The 26,756-nt window shown below is 39.7% G+C and overlaps 1 protein-coding gene across 2 annotated transcripts in view; it reads right to left on the reverse strand.

Annotated features, from left to right (window-relative positions):
- Positions 1-4,829: 4,829 nt before the first annotated feature.
- The window catches only part of yjefn3 (YjeF N-terminal domain containing 3), a 49,073-nt gene continuing 27,146 nt past the window's right edge, over positions 4,830-26,756 (reverse strand). Inside the window, exons 2-6 of one of the 2 annotated variants that reach the window (XM_040052873.1) lie at positions 18,211-18,319; positions 11,667-11,777; positions 7,194-7,307; positions 5,816-5,966; positions 4,830-5,587 (exon numbers count right to left, since the gene is read on the reverse strand). In XM_040052873.1, coding sequence (XP_039908807.1) covers positions 5,391-5,587; positions 5,816-5,966; positions 7,194-7,307; positions 11,667-11,777; positions 18,211-18,319 — 682 coding nt within the window. In that variant the 3' untranslated portion in view covers positions 4,830-5,390. The remainder of the gene's footprint in view (positions 5,588-5,815; positions 5,967-7,193; positions 7,308-11,666; positions 11,778-18,210; positions 18,320-26,756) is intronic. The other variant, XM_040052874.1, reaches the window with a different exon arrangement.

Raw genomic sequence — 26,756 nt, forward strand, 5'->3', positions numbered from 1 at the left:
ATACACATTTAGCAACACAACAGGTGTGTGGCTTCACGTGTGTGTTTCCATCTTTAAATCTCTATTCTAGTTTCTACGTGTGTCTTGTCAAGCAAAGAATTTTAGAACTTTAATTCCGGATGATTGAAAAATCTATTTTTATTTTTTCTCTTGCTTTTTTTAAAAGGCATTTAAAATATGAACGTCTAGCTGACACAATACATTTCCTTGTGATTTGCAATAATAATTCAAGACTGTGTTTATAAACAAGAGATGACAGTTATAATCATCTTCTGTAAATTGTCATGTCCTTCGCTGGCCCCCCTCCCAATCTGTGTTACCTTTGTCTTACCAGCAGACACGGGACAGTGCCAGATGCTGCTCTCCCTCGGGTTCAACTTCTGGTTCAGTTTTGTAACTCTTTAGCAGTTGCTGATTGCTGGGTGATGCACTGCCAAAGAGTGGAAGTGGCGTCATATGGCATGCCATTCAGGAAAGTCCTCAGAGCGCAGACACGAGACATGCTTATGAGGTGCAATGTACTTGGACTCGTTTACAGGATGTGAAGTGTTTTATTTAGTAAAGATCCTCGTAAAAGCAATGGAAATTAAATACACTAATTAGGCTGAACTGTTTAAACATCCCACTGGGTTAAAACTTTTAAAAAGGTGTTAAAAAGTCTCCAGAGTCCCTGTCTGCATCTTGATAAGGACTAAGGCTAAGTTCAGTTAATTGGCTGAAAAGTAATGAGATTTATATTTAGGTTCAATTCTGAAACCTAGAAAAATGTGCTTTTACTACTAATCTTATTATCAGTTACTTTTCACATTAAGAGTTTCCTGTTAAAATGATACAAAATACAATGCACTCCTAAAGAAAGCACCAGTGTTTCCTGAACCTCCTAACTGCACCAGCCACCCACCTTCACCCTTAGCTCCCTGGCAAATGAAACTGGCTAAAAGGATCGTAAGGTTTCATATGTCAGATGAGCTGTTAGCAGCTCCACCAAACAAACAAGTCCACAGAATAAATACAGATTTGTGTATCAGAACTTTGTTTTTCCTTCTTTCCTCTCTCATTAATCATCCAGTGGCCCCCCACATTTTTCTTGTGACCTGTTAGACAGGCCTGCCCCCTGGGCTGGCAACCAGTGGAGTACCAGCACCAGCTCCATCTCAGACAGCTGAAGTATGAAATACTTCTTAATGAGGTAAAGACTCATTTTCCACCACTGCATGTGGATTACAGTTCAACAAGACAATATTTAGGAAATAGATTCCCATGAGTTCTCGGTTCTGTCACGAAGAAACATTAAGAAATGCATTTTTATTCTATATTTACTCAAGCTGTTTTGTGTTGTTTTGCTTGTAGTTTACTGTTGTTTATAGCACTCATACTCATCCCTAATTTCTTTTCTTTCCAAGGAGCCAGACTTTTTTGTACGTTTTTAAAGTGGTCAACAGGAGATTGAGGAATTGTTCTCCAGGCTTTCTAAAGTTCTTTCAAAGTTTTTCTTTGGACATTGGCTGCTTTTTCATTCATTTTGAGTCCAGTCTTTGTACTTGAACACTTCCAGAAGAATGGTTTTTGTTTGTTAAGCCACTTAGCACACAGTTGTGTCCTTAAGAAATAGGAAAGAAATCCAGTAGGCCTGACAAAAGGCCTGAGAGATGTATAATCAGGCTACTGTTCACTGAAACATTACCAAAAATGCTTTCAGTGGAAGGGTGTCTGTGAAGAAGCTATTCTTAATGAGGCAAACCGGTACAAAAGAACTGGACTTACAATTGGTGTGATGGAGCAATGAATCCAGATTTTAAACTTTTGGTCCAAATATATTTACAAAGCCTGGCCCTTAATATTCCTGAAGCACTGTGGGATCCTCTTGACAGAGAATAAAACTAAAAGAAAAGAAAATCCACAGAAGAGCTTTGAATGCATTTGAAGAAGCTTAGAGAATTATTCCTGAATACTAACTAATGAAACGAAAGGTTTTCCCAAGAGAGTTCACCTTGAGTTGCTTTATAAAGGTGGTCATACCAAAGATTGGCTTTCAAGCTCATTAGAACTGTACAAACTCTGTTTTTGCCTTATATGCTGTATTTCTGTGTTTGTTTGCACACGATTCAGTAAATCTCTACACCTATTTCACCATTTCCCTAGCATGATATATAAAGAAATGAGTTGTGACTCAATACTTTTCTACAGTACCATGTAGGTAAAGGTAAGATTTTTCAAGATGTTTTGAATCTAAGAAATAGTCAATGATTCTCTCTCCTTAAAGATGATAGTTATCATCATGAAAATGTGCTGGAGTCCTTTCAGAGACAGATCCTTTAGTTTCTTTAATTTTTTATGCCATAGACACTCTGGATTTATGTTTCTTATTTGTTGCTGCTCCCTAAATTGGTTTTTTTTTTTTTGTTTTTTTGGCCTACATATGATTTTATCTCGCTGACTCTTACAAACAAGTGCTAGTGTCAGTTATGGCTGTTCATTTCTCCAGGCCACTGATGACACTAAAGCTCATTACGCCGCCACTTTAATGAAAAGCACAAAAGACAGAGTGGCAACAAGTCTTGTTCCCTGACAGCGATTGGACAGGCATGAAAGGGAGGGCTGCTGAGAGCTGAGACATATTTCTACAACGTTTTTCAGTTTGCCTCTGACAGATTTAATACCACGGAGCAAAAAAGAAATGAATCAACATTCCTTTTCACTGACTTTCTACACCCACTCACACATGTGCACCCACACTGGGCATTAGTGAATTAGTATGTGTTGTGCTCTAAAAGTAGTTATAAAACTTACATTTTTCTGAATCGTTGGGAAAATCTTTAAAGACTATTCTTATTTAATTGTGTTTTGTTTTTGGACACATTTCTAGTCAATTTTTGTAGTTTACTAGCTCCAGGAGGTCAGAGGTTAGACGTGTGATGTCATCAGTAAGCGCAGAAAAACAAACAGTGTCTGAGATGTGGGAGCGATGTTTTGCTGATTATATGCTATGCTGCCTGTAAACTCCAAACCTGAACTGAGGAGAATAAAGTTGCAAAAAAAAGGAGAATGGAGTCATGTCTCTCTGAGGGTGCAACATATGCACTTCATACATATACACATTACTTCATTTATAAACAGCACAGCAGTTGTAGCATCACTGAAGGCCACAACCTTGAGCTTAGTAATGAGGGATCTTCCTCTACAGCGAATTATAGCCTGATGACACCTCTTTGTGGGTTTCATTACCAAATCAAATCCAGTTTGGAATCCATAAACAGATGTAACAGTGTGTGCACACCTAAGATGCCCGGCAATAATCGCATGAGAAGTGCACATTACATAGCTTGGTGGCCTGGATTCTTTTAACAGAACAGGCAGCGTTCAAGTCTATTTTGGCAGCTGTCCTGACACTGAAGGGCATTTCTTGAAGATCAAAGGTAATAAATGAAGCAAAATTACTTTAGTATGGGTATACAGTATATTAGCTAGAATACCAAGGGGGAAATGTATGTTGTCTATGTTTCTTTAAAGCCATCATCATTTAGTTTTCTGGCACAAGCTGGACTTGGACTTATTCAGCTTATAAAACATTAATATTGATGTTGGCATGTAGTTAAAAACATCATTAAAATTATTTTAGACTCCAGTTTCTGGTAAGGTAATGCGTTTACCCTTACATACTGTTTATATTTCATGCCTTTGCAGTCAGTTTTGACCCTATTAAAGACATTAATCAATAAAATTAATTAATATATTTAAAGTATGGAAATAAATGTCCATACTGAATGTTAAACTACTGATTTAAAAGGTGTAAATTGCCTGTCAAACATCAATTAATAGATTAATAACTTTACATCTAAGCTAATGGCAGCTCAGATGCCTTTATAATATTTATAGCTCACAATAACTGATTTCGATTTTTTTATTTTTACATTATTTGTTGCATTGCAGGTGCCAATGCACTGTACTCATTCATTCTCTGACCTCTGTATAACCTCTGTTCCGTATGTGCAGCTTGCATTACCAAAGCTATGCTGTGGTTCTAATTCACTGTTTTGAGATTCTCCAAGGACCGTTCAAAGATCAGCAGGTGACCATGACCGTGTGGTGAGAACACAGACAGTTCTCGTGACAGTGTCAAGGTCCCCCTTGAACTTTGACATCACTGTGCCATAAAAACTACACTGAGACATGGCACATGAAATCCATCTGAATAGATATATGTATATCAGTATAAAAATGTAAAATACTTTTGGTTTTGTGAGCTTTGGATCACTTCTGGAAAACTCATCCAATTTCAGACTAAAAGAATGACATTTGAGGTATTTTCGCTCCTGTCAAATGAGTCAAGTTTGTCCAATATTCTCTCATAAATTTGGCTTCAATTCTTAATTTCATAAAAAGTCCTGAGAAATACTACTAAAAAAACTTAATGTATTCACCAGCTGGTTGCAACCTAGGTCCGTTTGCTGTTGGGGTTGGGAAGCTGGCATTCACTGGGTTTCTATTAGATCTTATTTACTGAAAACCGCTGCCCACTGAAGCTGGAAACATAGTTAATGAGAACAGATCAGTAGACCTGAAAACCAAAACAATGAATGAGAATAAACCAAAAGATCACATCAACCTGGCGTAAACGGCGAGTTGTTTGTAATTTTTCAGTTATTTTGTCATTGCAAATGATTTTTTTCCACATTGCATAGTTATTTGATATTGACGTTATAAAAAGTGCTGATTGGTGCAGCTTTTATCCATCTGGAGCCCTGATCGTTTCATGATTTTATTTTTTTTAAGACAAGCTGTCAGTGCCATTTAAAGTGAAGAAAAGCAAAACACCAGAAATTGAACACTTCTTTGAAATTAGTTCTTTGTTTTTTATTGGACAACAAAAAGCAAATGAGGTAACTGAAACAAAGGTTATGCAAAAGTGCAGCCTGACCACACAAATCAACAACACATCTGAAAAATGTAATTACCAACCTACACCAGTGTGTCTCAGCAGCACACCTCAGTAGAAAGTCAAGCATAAGAATGAAAAAGTATCAGAACATTAAAACATTCCTTAGATTGGCACAATAGAAATCTCACCTTCCTCTGCTGAGCCTCGAGAAAGACATTTGTTTTGCAAAGTAATCAGAAAACAGTGCAATGCTACACCTTTTACAAGTAGACTGACACAAAACTCCTCATGCCATACCCTAAATAGACATGACTCAAACCACAGTTTCTATATATGAATCTTCCTACTGTAGCTCAACAGCACATCTGGCTCATGCATAGCCTGATCTACACAGCTGAGATGTCAACATTAAATCACACCGATAGTCTATAAAATACAAAACAAAAGAATAGATCAGTTGTTTCTTTTCAAAATCAGGAGTGGTCAACATGGGCTCTTGTGGTTCCACATGTTACAATTCTACGAGACAGTCTGTGCCAGGGAAGTCTGGAAGGTTAAGCTCATATTTTTTCTGGATGTCATAGGGTAGGAAGCGTCCGGCCAAGAAATGCTTCCCCGTGAAACTCGTGGCACACTTCTTTGGTGCTGTAAGTGAGATGAGAACTTCTGGGTTTATCCCATCCTGACTTCGCTCTTCTACATCCCAACCTGGAAAAAATGCGTTTAAGGAAAGGAGCTTTTCAATAAATTTGTGCCATTTTCAGCAGTTAGTGTATATGGAGTAGGATGAACTCATAGTGATCTGATTTTAGCGCAAGAGTTATTCTCTAAATGTGCCTCTAGACTTGGAAAACTGAGAGAGCTGCCTGGAGGGTAATTTATCATCGTATTTTTTGGGCCTCAAGACTTGTATCTACAGTTTATATTAACACTTACCTGAGGGCACATCCACACTAGCAATGGGAATCTTGATTTGCTTCAGGGTGACCAGAATACCAGAGTATGGCTCCTTTATGTTGGCACAGTCTGCTTCTGGGCCCATCATGGCATCAATCACTAGGTTGTAGGCATCGTTTATAAGCTGCACCTAAACAGAAAATACCTCAGTATGAATAAAATGAGAAGCTTACTTCTTGTACACAATTCACTGGAATCACCTTCCAGTGGTTAAAGGCAAGATTAATCTGTATAAGAGTAAAACATTTACCCGTGTGGGGTTTACAGTCTGTGCAGTTGTTATTATCCGTTGTCATTCCCAGACTGACAGATTATCTCAAACCCAATGTTGTCTCAGAGGATCCAAAATTTTCCGAAATGAAGGGTAAATGTTATGCAGAAGTGTATGAAAAGTGAAATGTGAGCAAAACTTGAAACCAATTAGCAAAAGAAAACAAAGCAAAACAAAGTTAACGAAACCCACAAAGATCCCATATGGGAAACAAACCACTTGGAAACTTGTGATTTCTTCCTTTTGCAGACTTTGAAGGCTGCTTCCTCTACTACCAGAACTGTGAACATCCAGTAGTGTTGCAATCAGTGCTCGGACACTAAAAGACCCCTTTTGCATGTCTGCTACATCAATGCTGTCATTAGATTTTCAGTTTATGAAATATTATGAAGCACAAAATCACAGTAGTGGCTAAAAAGTTTGATTTGATTTTATCATAAACCCATCTGAAAAGATTGTTTAATAAAATGCAACCATTCATTAAACATGAGAAAGATATAGAAGTAAATATACCACCGTCTAAACTGCACTTTTTATTTAATAAAAGTGAACAACAGGGGAGGCTGGAGCCTTTCCCAGACAGTTTTGTATGATCTGTAATTAACCCAACCGCTATGTCTTTGGAGAACAAAACCAGAGCACCAAAAGGTAACCCACAAAGGTGCAAAGAGAACTTGCAAACTCCATACAGAAAGGCCTCAGTCATATAGCAGTAAGGCAACACCACTAATCACTGCATCACTGTGTTGCATCATCTCCTTCTTGCTGATTAAATAAAAGTCTAGAGAATGCAGCCAATTAGGTTAACATAGCATAAAGGCTTGAAATGAGGGGAAAGTGTTCGGACTCAGTCCAAAGGTTACAAAAAACAAACAACGGAGAAACCTCTATAGCTCAGTAATTAACTGACCATCTCCTGCAACCAGTAAAGACCCAAGGGAGCTAAAGGTCTCAAAAAAAGTTCAGAAATTAAAAAAAGAGAGAATTATTGAAAAACTCTTTTTAAATTAAACTTTACACTCAATCTTTTCAGCAGCATGGCTAAAGTTTCTGTAAAATGTGATGTCCTGTAAAGGGATTGCTGACCTCTGTAGGGAGATAGGAGAGGAAAGGGATGTCCATCTTCTCACATTGAACTGTGAAATCCTGATGTAGACTGTGAGAGGAGCGTTTAGGGTGATAGATGGTGGGCTCATACTCCTGAACCAGATGAGGCAGCAGAGACAAAGGGCAGAAAGAAGGGGAGAAAAACACAGAAATGAAGAAAGTTAATTATGTTGGTTTCAGCCGGCACTGACATGATTCAGTTTGGATAGTGTTTCAGTATATTTAGCGTGCGGTACAACTGAAAATATTGTTGACTGGTGATCAGAAGTAGTGGTTTCTGCAGTCTGCTTTCTGAATGAATACTACCCTCAGGAAGTGGAAGACATGTAGAGTAGAAATCCAGACCCCTGCATTCTGAAAGGTCTGTGATGCTCTGCAGGAAGCATCTGTGATCCATGACCTTTTCACAGTCACAAACACAAATCTTAAAACCCGGGAACAGAAGTGTAGTCTGTAGTGTCAGTGTCTGACTGAGTGTGTTTGTAAGTTCATCAAGTTAATTTTTATGTTAAGCATCATTAGAGTAATAAGACGCATGCATACATGTGTGGTATGTATTGTTCAGTCACTACTGACAATCTAATCTAATCGCTTTCAAAAGAAAGCATATTACTCCCAGGGATAATTTTAATTTAAGTAATATTTTAAATTGACTTTTTATCTATAGTCAGTGGCCGCTTTAATAGGTACAATTATCTGTTAACACAAATATCCACTCAGCCAATCACGTGGCACTGTGTCAATGCATTTATGCATGTAGGCAAGCCGACCCACTAAAGTTCAAACCAAGCATCAGAATATGGAAAATGGTGATTTAAGTGACTTTGACTGTGGCGTGGTTGGTGGTGTCAGATGGGCTGTTGATCTACTAGGGATCATTTGCAGGAGATTTGCATCATGGATCTGTGGACAACAAATCTACATCAACTGTGTGATATTGTCCTGCCAATATGGACTCTGAGGAATGTTTACCACCACCTTGTTCTTGTGCCACACACAAAAAAAAGGTAGTTCAAAAATCAAAAGGGGTCCAAACCAACACTAGCAAGGTGTACCTAATAAAGTGGCTGCTGAGTTTTTTCTTTTTTCTTTTTTAAGTTAAGATATTGGTGAATTTATTCAAATTATTAAAATAGTAGTTTCCTCGTGTGTGGAATTATCCCCTTTCTCAAAAACACTGTCTCCTCCTGCGCCTTTTATATACCAACTGAACTATTAAATGTTGATACATTTTTAGAGTAAGAATGAGTAAATTAATAAGTAAAAGTATGTTTTTAAATCTGTTTTAGCTGAGGTTATCCTACAAAGGAGGTGATCTGTCAAGTTAAATACCACTTGGGGGATTTGAAATCAATCATATCCCCATTATCACCGATCACTGCTATCATCACCACAGACCAGAGAGCAGAGAAGAATACAATCCAGTGCCTGCGTCTCTCCTGGGGTTAGCCAGCGCCACTGGGGTGGCCTTGACCTCATCAGCAGTTAGGCCATCAAAATGTGTGAAAGTAAGGGAGAGTGCAAAATGACTGTCAGTGTCACTGAGCTTGAAGAGAAATGAGCCATGAGACAGAAACAAGCACACAGCATAAAAAGGGTCTTTCTCCAGTTAATGCTCAGTTCTAACAGGGTTACACTTGCTCTCCCTGAGGTGATCACGGTGTCTTGTAGTACTCTGTTTTTACATGCAGCCCATTAGCAACAAAGGAAAGAGGTCTGCAGAACACAGGACACTCAAATCTTTAAAAGGATACTTGTTATCCTCGTTTCCTTACAGTTCCAGGGACCTGTTGTACAGATTGTAATGGTCATTTATGCAGCTGGTCAGCTTATTGTTAATTCTTCTTTCTTTCATTACCCCAAACCATAAAAACACCCCACCTATCTAATGATTGGCTGCCACCTGGTTCGCCTGGCTTGTGAAAAAACAACCCAGTTCTTGTAAGCCTCCTCTTTAGGCCAGACAGAGCTAAACATATAAGGAAATCTGTGGTGAGCTAACATCAGCCCACACAAGAGAAGAGGAAATCTTTGGTAAACAAGCATTCACAGCGGTCTTCAGCTTGGATAGATTGCTTTAACACGCACTGACCTCATTTTGATGAACAGTAAAGACTGTAATAGGTATATATGTTAGAAGTATAACATGTCCCCTTTAATAAAAAAAAAATAAAGTAAAAAAGTAGACCTGCAAAAACTTCAAAGAAATGTCTCTGATAGGTTTGTAGCTTGAACCTATTCGCTGGAACGTTGAAGACAATATAATTACACAGCAAGCAAGACACGAAGTAGGCAAAGTTCTTCATGTTTCTCGTGCACGGGAGAGAACCGGACAAACGCCGTTCCTTCGCTTGACCCCAGTTGCTCTCGTCCGCTCCCCCGTAACACTGCTCTTTTATTGAGGGTACATGAATATGCATAGGTTCATTAACATATGACGTCTACATACAAACAAAAAGTACCTTGCCTGTGTGTGCATGTGTGTGTGTGTGTGTGTGTGTGCGTGTGTGTGTGTGTGTGTGACCCCATAAATGACTTCCCTAAACCTGCTGGTCTGGAAGTCCAACAGTTCATCTAAACAAAAGGCACTTAGCCTAAAACAAATATAGCCACGTTTATCCTACCATAAAACAATAAAACAAGGTACGACCTCTCCCATGCTCCCAGAGTGCTCTCTAATGCACACAAAGTTTGCAGACTATTAAGGATCAAACCTCTACCAATCTAAAACTAATTATAAAACTCTAAGCATACATAAGTAAATATTTCTAAGCATAAATGACGATCAACAATACAAAACCTAACAGTCTCAAATGTTACTTTGAATGTTAAATTTTACTGAACTGTAATTGCCCAGAGTTAATAAAGGTAACAAAACTGCTAAGCAAAATAGTAGTTTGTATTTTAGTTTACTGTAACTAATGGCACAAGTTTCCATGCAGTGAATGCCTCAGAGCACATGAACTGAGCCAAACCTAACATGATGTCCACCTGTTTTAATATGAGCCGTGCACCAGAACTAATGACCGCTGTAGTTGTTGTTTCTCCTCATCAAACACTGGCTTTGATCAAGGAATATTTGTGCTCTCAGGTATGTGGCATTGCGGAAAATATTAAAGAATCCATAACAGATTCAGACACAACCTGTTTTTGTTAACATGGCTGTCTTGGAGTGACGTGGGAAGCAAGCTGGACTGTTCTCCTGCAAATGATCATTCATTTCTCTGCTCTGTCTAATCACATTCACAGCTCTGCATCAGAGTTTGTGGCTGTGCACGAGTGTCTGTGTGTGTATGTATTAAAATGTGTGTCTCGTGTGTATACTTGCATGTCATCCTGCTGACAGGGATCACATCACACCATAAAAAACATACAGTCTTAAACCGAGAGAGCGCTTCACAGTCCAAAGAAAGTATTCGAGTTTCTCAAGTTAGAGCAAGCTCAGACAAGTGTGGTCCCAGATCAGGCTGGTGCAGTGTGCAGACTCTTTAAAAATAATAATAAAATTTTTTTATTTATGCAGCACTTTTCAATACGAAGTAAATGTTTCACTTTGGGGAAAAGGGGAAAGAATATACCAGAAATTATGGACACAGAAGGTAAAAACATTAGGGGGAAAAAGGATACACAAGCAGACATAATAATACCCCACATCCAATATACTTAAAGCAGGGAATCAATACCCAAATCCTTAAGTTAAGTTACAGAAACATTTCTTATTCATTTCTGGAATTACAGGGCAAACTATATCTTCTCAAAGCTAACCTCTGGCCTTGTTCTTGGCCTTGAGAAAAAAAGACAGAGTGGGAGGTGAAGGAAGATAGAGATTGGGCTTCTTAAATAAAGAAAACATGGTTTTAATCAGAACTATCGATGTGCTGTAAATCTAGTAAGTCAGACACATATGGTAAAGTGTATAGATGCATTCCAATCAAGCCAAAGATCCCAAAAACACATATCCAAAATTTCCCTTGTAATAAAATCATAGACCGGGACTGACCACAGCACCATGTACTCAGAATAAAGGATGTTCAAAGCTGTGATCTGCAGCGGGGTCAGTGAAGATGGATAGCTCCTTGAAGAATAATTTGTAATGTCAGTCAGTATGTGGCCTAAGCTGCAGACATCATGGTCATGACATCACATCGTGGCTGCGGAAGCAAGGCGCAAGACGGCTTTAACGAGAGTAACAATACAATGATATCATGACTGTCTGAGAGCTCTTGCAGGGAGGGTAATGGGATAACTGCTTGCAGCCATTTACAGGAGCTGAAATGAAATTCTGTAAAGTGCTGTGGGCCTGTATATGGGATCCCCTGTTAGTCATGATGTAATCATTTGCAAGATTAGCTTTTTGTATTGTCTGAATGGCTCAGTAAGTTCCCTAATGTCCCAAACATGTCATGTTGCTGAATATAACTCCTGCCTTAGTGTACCTCCTAGGTTACTTACAAACATGCGCAGGTGTCGGGCACACACCAGGCCAATAGAACCATTTTGATCTGGACCACAGATCACCAGCACTGTTGGCTGCTTCTTTGTTAAAGAGCCAAGAGGGTAGGCCTGGTGGAGAGACAATAAAACAAAGAGAGAGAGAGAGAGAAAGCATTAGAAATAGATTATGAGTTGATGATTGAGGGAAAGCACCGCAATAAGACGAGGTGGATAGAAGAGGTTATTGATAGAGAACAATAGCGACAGGGAGAGGAAGATAAATTCTTGGCAATATTCTTTATCATCCCTCCAACTTAGGCTTCTTATTCAGTCCAGGTTATCCGATCCTCACCTCAGCCTCTCCATCATACTCTGAGTGCCTGGGATGCCAGACGAGGGTGGAAATGGCACCGGCTCCCCTGTCTCTTGTGTCTATGAGAAAAGGTCCAATCTCATTAAAATAACTACAGTGGAAAAAATCCCAGTGTCCTCACCACGGGATGCTTCCATATATATATTTATATGTAACACACTTTCTGTCTGCATCCTGGTTACAGCGAGCTGCTGGCATCTGTCTCTTTTACTGGCCGCACATTCCCTTGTAAATCACCCTGCACCTTCTTAAACGAGACAGGTATTCGCCTGCAGAACTGTCATCATGATTGGTTAATCTTCCATCTCCACATAAACAGAAGTGCTGCGTGACTGTGTGAGTGAGTGTTTGTGTCTGTGTGTATGCACTCCCTGTCTGTGGTTTCTTTTCCCACAGATTATTCACAGCGTCAAAATCAATGCCACAATATACAGACTGTTAGCTACTGCTAACAATGTTAGGTGGGGGTATAGAAGAGTTTCTGCATTGTGGCATTACACAGGAATTATTATTCATTATTATAAAGGTTACAGCATGACTTCATGAACCAGAACAAGCTGAATATGAGGAACATTTGAGTTCATGTCCTGTCCAATTAGAGCCCAATAAATGTGTGTCAGAACACAATTTGTTAGCCAAGTTTTATCACTGCGATAAATAGTTTATGACTATAGTTCATAGTAATGTTCAGATCATAACCTACAAATTACAGTTCAAGTGTTTCATAATTACAGGGCACATATAAAGTGATGTATTAATAGAACTGATAGATGCTGTAAAATAAGAGTTATATTAGAATAAGTATAGCTAATAATAAACCAATTATTACTGGGTGTAGTGATACAGTGATAACTCAACCTATTATTATTAAAAGGCAGTTCTTTAAATATATATCTGTAAAATGCTGTGTCATCTAATAATTTTACCATTACTGTACCATAATTACACCTTTATACACCATAATGTACTCATAGGCTTACTCTTTTAGCGTTTTCTCTCTACCTTGTATTTGAGAAACAATTATACCATAAGTTTTTGGCTCCCTGTGAATATTTTATTGCACCCTACAATTATTTATTGTTATCATGAAAGATCAACCTTTTTGCCGTGATGGGCCTCCAAACATTGGAGATGAACTTCAAGTAGGCCAAAATTCTTCCACTGTGCATAAAACCCATTTAGTTCCACTCTCACTAATGTATTCCAGACAGGAGAAAGTTCAAATGGAGAGACAGGCAGTTCTCCACATTGGATAATTGGATACAACAAGACTCAGAGTGCATTAGGTAGAGCGATGAATCCAGGAGAAGAGAGACAGCAGCCATTATCTCTATCGTAACAGCTCGACTGAGAAATCATAACACAGGATCAATGAGATGGAGGACAGGCTGTTACAGCTGCTGAGGGCCACACAGTTCATATTAACAAGAAGAAAGAAGGTAATGATTGATAGGATTAAAAGGTAGAGGAGAGCAAAGTCAGCCAGTGTCTTGTGTCTCCTTATTTAATGAGATGAACCAACTGGTATTTGTATGCAAGTTGTACTACATAGAGTTAAAATACAACTCTGCAGTTTCTCTCAGATATACCAAGAGTGTTTTAGTTTTCCTGGATCTCTGTTGTAGTTTTTGAGCCCACAACTCGGCCCTTTCCCAAGCTGCAGCAGGCAGCTATATTCAGGAAACCTACTGTTTGCTACTTGCTTCGTGTCAAGTGTCAAGCAGACAAAGTTAGCTCCCAACATATAAACTGTGTAGCGTTTATGAAGGTAAATTGTTTGTAAAAAGGGAAACCGAGCTTATACTTAAAGTGGTGGTGAGAACTACAACAGCATATGAATGCCTCCCCCAAATGGCCAAAAACACAATAATCATAAATCACAGATTTTTAAATGGATTTCCTGCGTGGAACAAAACCAGCCAGCCCATAATTACTTGGCCATCCTGTGTCTTCCTCACGCTACACAACTCTCTTTTTCTGCTTGTTTTAACAAATTCACATGAGAAGGTTTAATGACATTTTTCTATAAATGTTGAGGACCATCGGGAGGCTCAATCTTGCTTCTGGTGAAACCATTAGAGATACTCTCTTGACGGTGAGCAGCTATAAAGGGATCAGGCCAGATCAATTCAGGCAGGGAATTTTGCATTATGAAAAATGTGTGTAATCTTACCGAGAATGCTTAATATTCCACAATGTGTGATACTAAAACGTAATAAATGAAAGAAATTAGGAAGAGAAGGGACACAAAGCATGCTGTATCATGAGGTCAGTACTGCTGATTGTGTTTTTTTATTAGTTTAGAACGAAAAATGAGGTTCTGTTAGAGCAATTTTCCCATAAATATGAAATTTCACAACTACTTTAATTATCATATTAAATCAAGCTTCCCAGTCTGACCCAATATTTGAGTGTTTCTGATGGATTTTGAATGGATTTATAGGCAGCTATGATGATAGCTGTGCTTCTTTGTTTAAAGCGTCTAAATACTTTGGTACAAGTCTAAATAAACATCTGTAACAAATGTACATTTTAAGGTTTCGGTAAACTTTTGATACTAAACAAAGGGGCAAACTTGGAACGAAAGGTCACAAGAGTAGCTAAGCGATTTTACGACCCCCCGTCCCCCCCTCCCATCCTCACACAAACACACACCAACTATAGAAAATATACCCGTCTTGATTGTAATAACGTCTCTAAGGGTATACTGCTTTGGATTAAATGTAAAAGGCACATGAGCCTTCACCTCCAATCAACCTGAAACACACACTGAGCCTGAGAAAACATTATCAGGCTCCTAAAAACACAAATATACTCACATATCCAGAAAAATATTACCTTTAATATTTGTACTAGAAGACCAAACCAAAGTCCAGGGGCTACTCCAAACTATAGCCTAGACTAATTTATTGCTGTGTGGCAACAAAAATGTCTCCTGTCTCCACTCAGGTGTTGAAAAGTCTCAGACTGATACAGAAAGAGGCGCACACACACACGCAGACACACACAGTCTGGACCTGGTGGCTGCTGCTGTTGGAACAGTAGAGAGATTACTTACAGAAAACCTATAATCTATCTGGCAAGGTGTAGGTGTGTGTGTGAGGAAGCATATTGCCTGTTTGTGTGGTATACTTGGAAGCCAGCAGCAGTAGGCCAGCAAGGTAATCACTAAAATCAGACTGTCTGCATCTCCTTCGACTGTAATTTTCTTTAAATAGCAGTGATGTCATGTAAGCGGTAGCGTGCTGCTGGCGGCTGTGGGCAGCAGTGAGACACCCCATCCAGACCATGTTTGTCTAGTATGGCTTCGCTGTTGGGGGGCTGGTGGTGGAGGGCCAGGCACGGGGCCAGTGACAGCTAATGGTAATAGTCGGGAAGTGGATGTGGTGGGTTTAATCACACACTATGAGAGGAGAATACTAAACCTCCACCTCTGACTGATGTTGCCACTCTGCCACTCAGCGTTCACTTTTCTTGTTCCTGCTTCTGTTCTTTTCTTGTTTTGAAGGGGGATATCAAAGGTGTCTCACTGAGGTAATGTTGCCTCTTGTAAGCATAATGCCCCACTTTATGGATGTGTAACTTCCTGTAAACTACTCTTTTGTGCTTTTGCTTGTTTTTTTTATTTCCTTTTGTCTCTCTATTCTTGTTTCTTTTTCTTGTCATCCTTCCTCCTGACAGCAAAGCAGGGTTTCATATGTCTTGTAGCTCAAACTCTTATTCATCAGCCTGCTGAAGAGCCCACTGAGGAAACCAGCGTGGCATTAAACCAAGTCAGCGGTCTGGTCAAAGGGAACCACATGTGTTCCTAACAGCTCTCAACCGACACACACATACACACTCTTCGCTTGACAGAGTCCAGATCACAGCACGATGAAACTGCAGCCGCACCAGAGCTGAAAAGTTGCAGTTCTGGACCGGCGTGGTTTGGTAAACGGAGCAGTGCCACTGGGTGAGCTTAGGTGTTGTGCCACCCGAGGTGAGCTGCTCACATTTTTGGAAGCAAATGTCACAGAAACTTGGAACATTTCCTCCACACAGTAATCAAACATCTTCTATGAATGTTCATGCAAAATATGAAATTGTAAGACGCACAACTGTGACTTTCTGCCCCCTCGTACAATCACGAGTTTTGCTGTGATTACTGAGGCTCAGAGGGACAGAACGTGAGGAGGATGGGCTGAAATCTGTGACCTTTAGAAATGGTTTGCTGGAGAGACACAGCAGAGGTTATTAAACTGGGTTGCTGAGGCCGCAGTTGTCTGATGTCATTGGATGTGAGCTTTAAACTGCAGTTTTGGATTGGATTATTTTTCTCAATGTCATGATCCTGGGCCATGTTGGCCCAGCATTCTTAGTTGTCGTGTGTTTTGTATTTTGTTCTTTATTTATGCCTTGGTTCCTAGGTGGTTCTGTTAAGATGTTCCTTATTTGATTTCCCCTTGTGACTTTACCCCCTGTGTGCCCCTCTGTGTATCTGTGAGCCCTCGTCTCCCCTCCTTGTGTTTTATTCCATGTTTTCCCCATCCCGTTATGTCTGTGCTCTCCCCGTGTTCGCTCTCTCCTCCTGTCTGCACCTCTGTGTACTTCCTGTTTTACTTTGACAGTCTCCCGTCAGTGTTGTGTTGATGCCTGCCGTTTCTCGTTATGATTATCAGTGTCACCTGTGTTCCCCGTGTGCTCCTACTTCCCTCGTTAACCCTCTGTGTATTTATGTACGCGTCTCTCTCAGTTCTGTGTCACGTGTTCTCCCTCATTCATGGCCGTGTGTTTCTCTCTGTACTGTAATAGTTGCCCAGTTTAGTTTGTATGGTTTTGCTCTCCAGCAATAAAGCTGTGAATTTTGACTTCATTCCTGCCTCCGTGAGTTTGCGATTGGGTCCTCATCCCGCCTGCACACAGCCGCAATATGACACTCAAAAAGTTCTGTAATTGGAAAATTTTGCATGACATACTTTGGTTTGAACAGTTTTACGGAAGAAAAAAAAAGTGTGAATTTGAAGAAAAACTTTCTCAAAGAAAGTTTTAATTGGATTTGAGCTAATCCCTGCGAAACTCGTGAGGAGAAAGAAAAAAAACAGCTTTGACACTTTTAAATGGTCATTAAATGTTTTCAGTTTTGCCATTTTCACTGAAGTGCAAAGAAAACACCCATATTAATTAAAAATTGAACAATAAGATTGAAATGCTAGTTATATGAAACAGATTGTAGGTACTCCTAAAACGCAGGAAAATTTAAATACAACACACACAAAAATTCCACAGTTAATAACCACTGCCCTGTGTTTGATCCCTCTGGTGTAATGGTCCAAAGAAATAAGCTTTTTGAAAGCACAACAGCAGATTAAATGTTAATTTCACATTAAAAAGAGAACTGCAAAAACAACTGACTGGAAATATGTTTCTTGTCACCGCTTTCATTCACAACAATAAATTAAGATAGACTGGATGGATCCACACCCACGGAAATTTGGATGCTTAGTCTGATTGAGACGGCTGGATAGCGATAGATGGCTCATGCTGTTGTTTTGACTTATACTTCTAGTAAAGTGAAGGCAACAAGCAATGAGGGGGGGAAAAGGAAGAAAAATGCGATGTTTCAAACCTTTCAAATCTATGCTTTCTTTTGAGTGTGTGCTGACTTTGAGAGTGCATGAGTGCATTTGCAAGCACAGCCACTGGAAGTACAAAGAATATCTTGGTGTTGGAGAAACTCATAATAACAGGCAAAAAAACTGAGTGGGTCCCACTGTGGATTTTTCATCCTGAATAGTTAATGTCATGGTTGTCCTGCAGAAAGGAAGTGACCACCACATTATGTGTTCATGAGTATTGAAGTGTCAGCCATGTTCAATTTGAGACACTATCACCTGAAATTCACAGATGCAGTGCACTCATGTGTGAGTAATGCATGCATACACTAATGTAATTTACGTAGCAGTTTTCTAGTCAGTGAATGCACTTAAGATTATAAGTCACCATATGTTCACACAGCACTTTGTCTACAGTCAATTTAGAATTACCAGTCCGTCTCGCCCAGGCACAGGCAATGATGGTGGGGTGATGGGCTAGGCAGGTAAGTAACAAGTCGGCTATACATGCACTGAAGTGGCTGAACTGAGAATTAGTTGTATATAAAAAGAGAAACAGAACAACACAGTTTATCTGAAAGATGGGAGATACACTAACCTTAGTGATGGCGAGGGCGCATGCTTGTCCCCAGATCTCTATCAGCTGCTGTTGTCCAAACCTGTAGTCCCTCAGTAGTTCTGTCTCTATAGCTGCTGCCTCCCCTTTACTGCCAGACACAAATACAGACATGCTGTAAGCAACATAAGTTCATCATTAGTAAAAGCATCTGCAGCGTGTAGGTGAGGCTGTTTAGAGAGAAGACCATGCTAGATATGTAGCGCATGTGGCATGTTGTCAGTGGCTTGCAATAAGAAATGCTTTACGTTTTATCACTTGTAGCAAATTAAGCTTAACTAGCTCAAATACATTGAAATGTGTATATTTTTTCCTGTCTTGAATCCCAGTGAGGTTGTTTTTTCTGTTTCCACTTTAGATAGTAAGTTTTGTTCTGTTTTTGTTTATTGGGGCAAATAAACCCCATGTTGAACAGAATAATTCAAAAGAGCCTGTGTCCATGTGTGCATGTGGTGTGTGTGTGCTTGTGTGTTAAAATAGACTAAAAGAAGACACAGCAAAATTGGTGTATTTACATGTGGCTGTGGGCAAGTGGCATGACCTGTTACTGAGAGAATGAAGACCAAGTAAAACCATTAAGTCTGTAATCTACATTTGAGATCTGAGTCTTTAAAATAGGATACATCTCTATTACTCTACAGACACCTGGTGGTCCTCTGCAGTACTGCAATTCAAAAATAAAACCGAAATTAGTGAAACATTTACTTTAACTTTAACAGATGGATGTATTAATTGTTCCAGATTCCTGAATGTAGGAATGCTCTACAGTAGAGTACAGTAGAGGCTCCAGTTTTTGGAGGAACTAGAACGACTTAAACCATTTTAGTAATGTGATTGTAATGTGACTGACTGATGCATGTGTATGGGCATTTCTTCTCGTTACATCATTTGTGCTACTTCTCATTACATCATGTGTCGACACAAAAACACCCCACATCGGGAACATGGAAGAAAATAGACCACAGCTAACACTTATATCTACTATACTCCAAGTTTAACTATATAAATCCAGGAATCTAAATAATCATATAGGTGACTAAGTTGTCCTAATGAAAAGCAAGGGCAATATGCATTTAAAAAAAATAATTTTTCTGTATTTTTGTATCAAAACACTCAATCATTCGTGTAACTGTAATGGAATTATTTTAGTGCTATTCAGCTGTAGTTCTATTCATTTTCAAGGAACAAACTCAAGCACAAGCAAGATAAAGATTATTATTGTTCTGAACCATTACAGTGAAGGCCTGTTTCTGAATCCCTGGGTTCTTCTCTGATCTTGCAGCAATGTGTGCGTTTTATTGATGTCTATGAAGAAAACAATGGACACACATAAACTCATTCTGGGTCATCTGTCTCTGTTCTCTGCGGCTTGTAGTGTGACTAATGCTAAACCTGCTTTTGTTCCATTTAGATTTTTATAAGACACAGCAGTTTGTGTGTGTGTGTGTGTGTGTGTCAGTGTATCCAAGTGGGGCTCCTGGCATTTACCTGTGCCAGTGGAGCGGCAGCAGCTGTCACCCATGGCTCACCTCAGGGATGTTTCCTGAGTCACTGAGACAAGTTGATCTTTGGAAAGTTCACCTCAGTTCACAGGGTTTACTCTGTGTTTTGCTGTGCCCAAAATATTCAGAGCTTCTTACAGCTTTTGTTGAGCAGAACTGATTCTGCCTCAGGATGGGCTATTCTGTGAGGTTGCCTTTAAAACAGAAATGGGAATTATCCAATCTGTGTAAAAAATAGCTGTTGATGGGTGTGCGAGTGTGTGTGCGGGGAGGCTAAATCTCAGCCCAGGATTGTTGCGTTAGCGATAACAGTACCGCTGCTGAATGGGCAATTAGTATTGATCCTTAACATCACAGACAGAACAAAATGTTGTGGGTGTGCAAATCAACGACTGGTAGTTTTAGCCAGGAGGCTCTACCACAAGAGGAACAGCACACTGTGTTCAGGACTAAAAACAGATGGCTGCTTCATGCCACATACTGCATGCTCTCTCAATTACCACTTATAATCATGCTTATTAGTATTTGTTTAGCTGAAGCTAGTGAGGAAAATTTGAATGTGCAACAAGTTTTAATAGAAAAGTGCTTCTGAAGAAAAGTGCAAATATATACAAGTTGCGTTAAAACGTTAAAAAAAACAACAACAAAAAAGCAACAGCTGTGTCCATGCATGTGTGTGTGTGTGTGTGTGTGTGTGTGTGCGTGTCCTTGTGTGTGTGCGTGTCCTTGTGTGTGTGCATGTCTGTGTTGCAAAAAACAAGGCCTCATGAGTAATAGTTTCTCTTGCACCTGTAACTACAGTCATGCAACAGCTAGGAGTCTCTCCCTGGAGGGAGAGTTGATTTCCCCATGGTGCATGAGTTGAGCGCCGGCAGTGTGCCACCCTCATTGCAGCAAAGCTTAACTATGATCACAACATGCTTAATGAGTCTGTTTACCTTACACACGAGATAATACAAAATGAAACTTTAAATGGCTGCTGTGGGGAAATTGGGCCAGTTGCAGCAGCAGGAAATGGCAGGAGGATATGTAGGAAAGATAAAAAAGAATTTGAATAATAATGGACAAGTTGGAGGTCATAAAACCATTAAAAATTTTAACACAAACATTTGAATAAATAATAATGTTTGGATAGATTTGTAGCAAGAGAAAATTACACAAAACAGAAGCAATGTTTGATGTTTGCTGAAAGAAATATTTCAATACTTTAGGAGTTTAAATGTATAGGCAATGAATTATATACAGAAAATATTGGAATATCTGGAATGAACAGATGTTAAATATAGACAATCGAATTCAACAGTTTTGCTACAAAAACGATGAAAGTGCCAAAAGAGGCATCCGAGGATGATAAATTTGATACAGGCGAATGAAAAACTCATGAATAATATGTTCTAGTGTGGATTTTCTAGCTGTGAAGCATCCTTGAATCACATGAGAGATGACGATTCCCCTGAATATCAGAAGAGCTTCTATTTTCCCCACACTGGAAGACTGAAATAACCACATTTTACAACCCCCGCCCACTCACTTTGCCTAATTTCCATCTTTCAAGAGTGATCTTCTGGCGTGATAAGGAGCATGATTAAAATAATAGTGAAAGACTGTGGTTGAGATTTTACTTGCCAGGCAGAGCAGTATATCATGATACAACAAGCAGTGTTTCCCCTACTGCTGCCTTCAGGGCTTCCCGGCAAAAAGAGAAAAAAAAAGAACTGTATTGCATTTGTTAGCTTTGGATAGGAGCAGGTTGATGTAGATGTGGTCAAGAAAACATACTAAAGTTCAAACAGAGCATCAGAATGACGAGGTGACCTTGTGTAACGTTGTGGGGTATATTTTCTTGGCATACTTTCGGTGTTTTAGCACCATCGGACCACCATTTAAACACCACAAACTACCTGAATACTGTTGCCTATGACAGTGCACCCATATTCAGGATAACTCATTGTCACAAAGCTCAAATCAAATCATTTCTACAGTGACCAGATTTCAACAGGAGAGTTGAATCATGGGCATCCAGCCAATCCAGTCAAACCTAATGTAGTAAACACTTGTTCTTCCCGTATTTAGTGTTTCAATACTCAGAACCAGCACTTACTCATAAAAGTGACTGTACAACATCTCTGTTACCTGCCTCAAATTTACTGTTTTGTAATTAACTGAACTAGTAGTAGGCCGTATGTGTCAGGGAGCCATCCCGGTCCAATAATGAGCTGTTAATAATTAGTCAGACTCTTGCTTGGAGGGGACAAAAAGCATAAAAAAAGCCACTGTTCATTAGTTGAGTAGCCCTTTTTTCCCCTCTCTCGGTCATTATCTGTCCGCCTCCTGCTAAGTCTATTACTCGACAGCTGTTAATGATACTTCAGGCCTTTCAAACACAAATAAAGTACATGAAAAAAACATGTTGATCTGAAGAAAGGCCCTCTTTTGTGTCTGTTTATGTCCCCTTTACAATACTAATCTGTGACATTTCCATTCAATTATTATCTATTTTGTTGCAAAGTTAACAGGAGAGAGTGATGACTCAGCCAGTTCAGTTGAAGCATTTGTCTTCTGTAACTGCCCTTTTAGTCCAGTTCTGTGCAAAAGTATTGAGCCACCTCTCAGTTACTTATATTTTGCTTCCAAGGAGCCAGACTTGACTCTGTAGTTTTTAAACCTATACTGATCAACAGTTCTCCAGATTTTCTGAAGGTCTTTTAATATTTTTCTTTGGGCAATCGTCGCCTTTTCACTAGCTCCAATACTTGTACCTCAACACATCACAGATAACGCAGAAAAGAAGCCATTTTAAATTGTGTCTTTAGGTCATTTGATACTAGTAGGCTGTCTTAAAAATATATTTTTTTTTCCCATTTTGTTGATTTAATTTATAAAAAATACCCAAAAAAGGACAAAAGAAGAAACGGGAGGCCTAAAAAAACCAACTACAGCAGACCTGAAACGGGATCCGAGAGACTGTCGGTGCATTCAAAGATTCAAGATTCAAAGTGTTTATTGTCATGTGTCTATGCATATGTCCCATCTGCACAGTATTGTAATGCAAATTCTAACATGCTGATATTAAGTGTGTTTCTAATGCTCACAAGCTGATAGTTAGCACTTTTCTAATGAGGAATAAATGCAACAGAATTTCATGCAAATGACACAAGGAGACAAACTGGAATTGGGACTTGTAAATATGGCATCTTTCACTGTAATCGATCCAATATACATTTTACTTAAAGTGATAAATTCCAGTCTCAACATAGGGACTAAAAATGAAGTCAGCCCACCTCAAGTGTCAGTAGGGGGAGCATTTTGACACAAATGTTTAATCTAGTCTGTCTTCAATTGTAAAAATATCCCACTTTACAAAACAAAACTTTGACCTGCTTGTGGGAGTAGAAAAAAAGGTCCATGGTGGTAACCATAAATGTCTGCACAGATTACTTTATATCTGCTACACTTGTGTGTCTTCTGCTGTATTTTCATTAGGCCTCAGTCACACAGGTGAACTTGGTGAGTGGTAGTCAAACTTGAAAAAAAAACATGATGAAAGCAGAAATGGAAAACATGCAAAGTAAAAAAGCAACAAGCAATGGAGACAACTGACCTTCAGAGTTTTGCATCATCATTCCAAGCAAGAGAATTGGAAAACATTTTGTGTGATGCATTTCATAGCGTCACTACAACTGTGCAAATATTGTAGTTGTCAAGTGCAAACTATAGCTGACAGCGACAACAAAAGCAATTTCAAGGAGATTTTTGGTGCAGCACCATATACTTTGCAATTACCGGCAACCACTTGCCAACTTGTGAGTAAACACATATTTTTCCTCTTGCAACCTGTGATTGCCAATGAGTCACCTATTGGTCTCTAGGCCTGTATAACCGAGCCCTTAAAGCCAACATGTCAAACTGTACATGTCAGTTGGGGAAAATTCATAACAGCATGATTCATCCTTTAGGCAACAATAATATTGTCATGGTCTCCATGCCTCCCTGGCTGACTATCTCAGGCCACATGTTTTCTGTTTTTGTTTTTGTGCTCTCTCTCTTTCTCCCCTGTCTCTGTTCTGCCTGGGCGGAGCTCACCTCAGGGTCCCGCCTCTGGCCCACGCACCTGCCCTGATTGTCACACATGCTGCTAATCCACCTGTTATTCTGAGTACTACTTAAGATGGTGGTTCTGTGGTTCTCATCGCTGGATCATTGAGTAACCCGTGTTAGTTAGCCCGGCAACCAATATCTGAATCTGTGTGTTTTCCCTAGCCTGTTTCTGACTAAGCTGCTCTTGTAAATAGATTTCCCTGGACCTGTTCCCGTTTCCCCGTGTGGATCGTCTGAGAGCGACTGAGTGGCGAAGTGTGTTAGAGTTGGAGCATGAGTGGCTGCGGAGGAGAGTGGAGCGTTTTCTGGAGAGCATCGGTGTGTGGACTTTTCCCCTTTTCCCTCTTGCGGACCCTGGAGCCCTGAATCTCTTTGGAAAAGGAGGTCTGAGCCTCAGTCTGTCTGAAACCTGTGACAAATATCTTACAAAAATGTCTGTGCAGTTGTCTAATGAGACAGATGGAGTCTAGTCTGAGTCAAAGTACTAGGTTGCCTAATCGATGAACAATGTTATCCCTAAGTTTATGCCTTGTATGGACATATAAATGACTACAGAATCATAAAGACACTAGTAGTGATGTATGGACCAGACGAAGGAATATCATAGAAATTCAGGTGAAATCACCAGAAATAGGCAGAGACAAAAAATGTGAAGGTGGGACTGTGTGGATGAATTTCACATTTGTTTTCTGTCACCTTCTTCTTGTAAAACTCTATTAACACATGCTCACACCGTTCTGAAGAGTGGAAAACTAAATATGAACCACAAAAAAAACAGGATTGTTAAGACAAAAATACACCACACTCTCTTCATGAAATATTTTGGCAGACATTCTTCTGCTTTTATCTGCCTACTTTCGATCTCACACCCTGGTAGCACCTTCCCTTCATTTCTGTCCTTTCATCTCCAGTTTTGCCAATCTTACTTTATTGCCTATCGATTCTGCATTATCTCCTCCTGCCACTATTGTCCTCCCTTTTTGCCGCAATCCATTTCTCTGTTGTTCTGATCGAGGTTTGCACTTCGCTGAACCAGAGTGATGCCACATGAAAAGGTGACAGAATGAAAGAAAGAGAGAGGAAAGCGCAAGAGAGGGAGGGAGAGGGAGAGCAGACACGGGAAATGACTCACCAACATTTGATTTAATCTGTTTGGCTTTATTATTTTTTCATGTACACGCTTTTTGATCTGAGAAACGCCTTTAGAGGGAGAGTGGAGCAGGTAGATTCAGAGGTAAGTCTACTGTCATCATCCTTCATTGCAAGCATCACTTTAATCATTACTCTGAAGAGAATCTCGTTATAGACCCTCAGCCATGTTCCGCTAAAAGGTTTTGGTCATAATTTTGATATCATGCTGATGGTCATCCACGCGTCATACCCTGCTAAGCATTAAAGTGTCTTGTACTATGTTACAAAAAGATGACTCCCCTGCAATTATAACAAGATTATCAGCGGGCTTTCTCAGGCCTATGTCTGTATGTGTGCATCTAATTTAACATGTGTCAACTCAGGACACCTTTCATCATCAATTGCACTGCCTGCAGCGTGCCTCCAGGAAGTCCCACAGCATCCAAGGAAAGTATAGGGCAGAAGAGAAATGCAGCAAGGTTCACATACAAACTGTCTACATTTAAGAGAAGACAGATGTGTGACTGCTGGTAATAAAACTAAAAGAGGGAGAGAGTATATCTGAATGGATGAATATATAGATGTTTTTATATATTTATGTTTATGAATGTAGACAAAGTAGCAAATGTATTTTGGTTTGATAGATGTGAAATAATAAACTCCCTCCAGTTTAAGTGACCACGGTGCAGAATAATCCAGAATAATCATAGCGAGCCAAAATCAAGCGAGCATGACTCATTAGAAGTGTCGAGTGTGTAACTCTATTCAAACTGACATGTGTATATTGCTGAAGGCATAAAGATTGTGTTGTTTTATGAGTGGTCCTATAGCTTGTCCAGTTCTATGTCCTGTCATATGCTTCAAAATGAAAAACAAATATAAAATTGTAATGATTCACTCTGTATAATTGGCTTGCTGGAGGGATCAGGTGCCACAGCGGTGGAAGCGTCGCTTCAACAGTCTCAGCTGGCAGATAGGAGTTGGCTCTGAGCCGCCATATGGTCCCTTTCTAACTGGCCAGCATGAGCCCCGTCATGCTGCTCAATTCTTATCAAATCAGGACGCTATGATTCACTTTTTTCAAGTCTCCTTAGGTGATAATTTAGGACTTGCTGTATGTCGTGTGTCAGTGTGTGTGTATGAGAGAGAGAGAGAAAGACAGCCATAAAAATCACATCCATACGACTATCTCCGGTAGTATCGTTCTTTTAAATCTGCCTTAATCAGTTTAGTTGTCTGCTCATGTTTCTCATATCCGGTACAACGAGACAGACATTCTTGAGATAATCTCAATCAGCGGCTCCTCCATTTGCTCTCATAACTCATTTCATCCTCCAGCAGCCATGTACCTGTAGATACAAAAGATGAACAAGGATCATATTAACCTAAAGCCACAGGTGATGGCAAGTTCATTTTGGTGTTAAATTTCCTGTATGTGTGAGAGAGTGAGTGTTCTCAGGAGCTAAAAATATCCATGAGTCAAGTCTGCTTATCCCTCATTTTTAGATGTCATGTGATTGCACAAGGAGAAGAGCTTCTATCCAGATGGATGAGCACCCACCTACACACACACACACACACACACACACGCACTCGTAAGCATACAGGTCACACAAATGTACTGAAGTACACGAGACAAACAGAGGTGCTCACGCACCCACATACCCACAGGTTACATCATGCCATGCCCCGTCAGTGGTCTTTAATCTCTGCCTCTCCTTTAAGCCCAGTCTCTTCAGTTTGATGCCAGGGGCCATAAGGATCATAAATTATAGGGCATGCGTTGTCACATCCTGT

This window comes from Simochromis diagramma, unplaced genomic scaffold, assembly GCF_900408965.1.
Source record: "Simochromis diagramma unplaced genomic scaffold, fSimDia1.1 OVJJ01000419.1, whole genome shotgun sequence".
Taxonomy (NCBI): Eukaryota; Metazoa; Chordata; class Actinopteri; order Cichliformes; family Cichlidae; genus Simochromis; species Simochromis diagramma.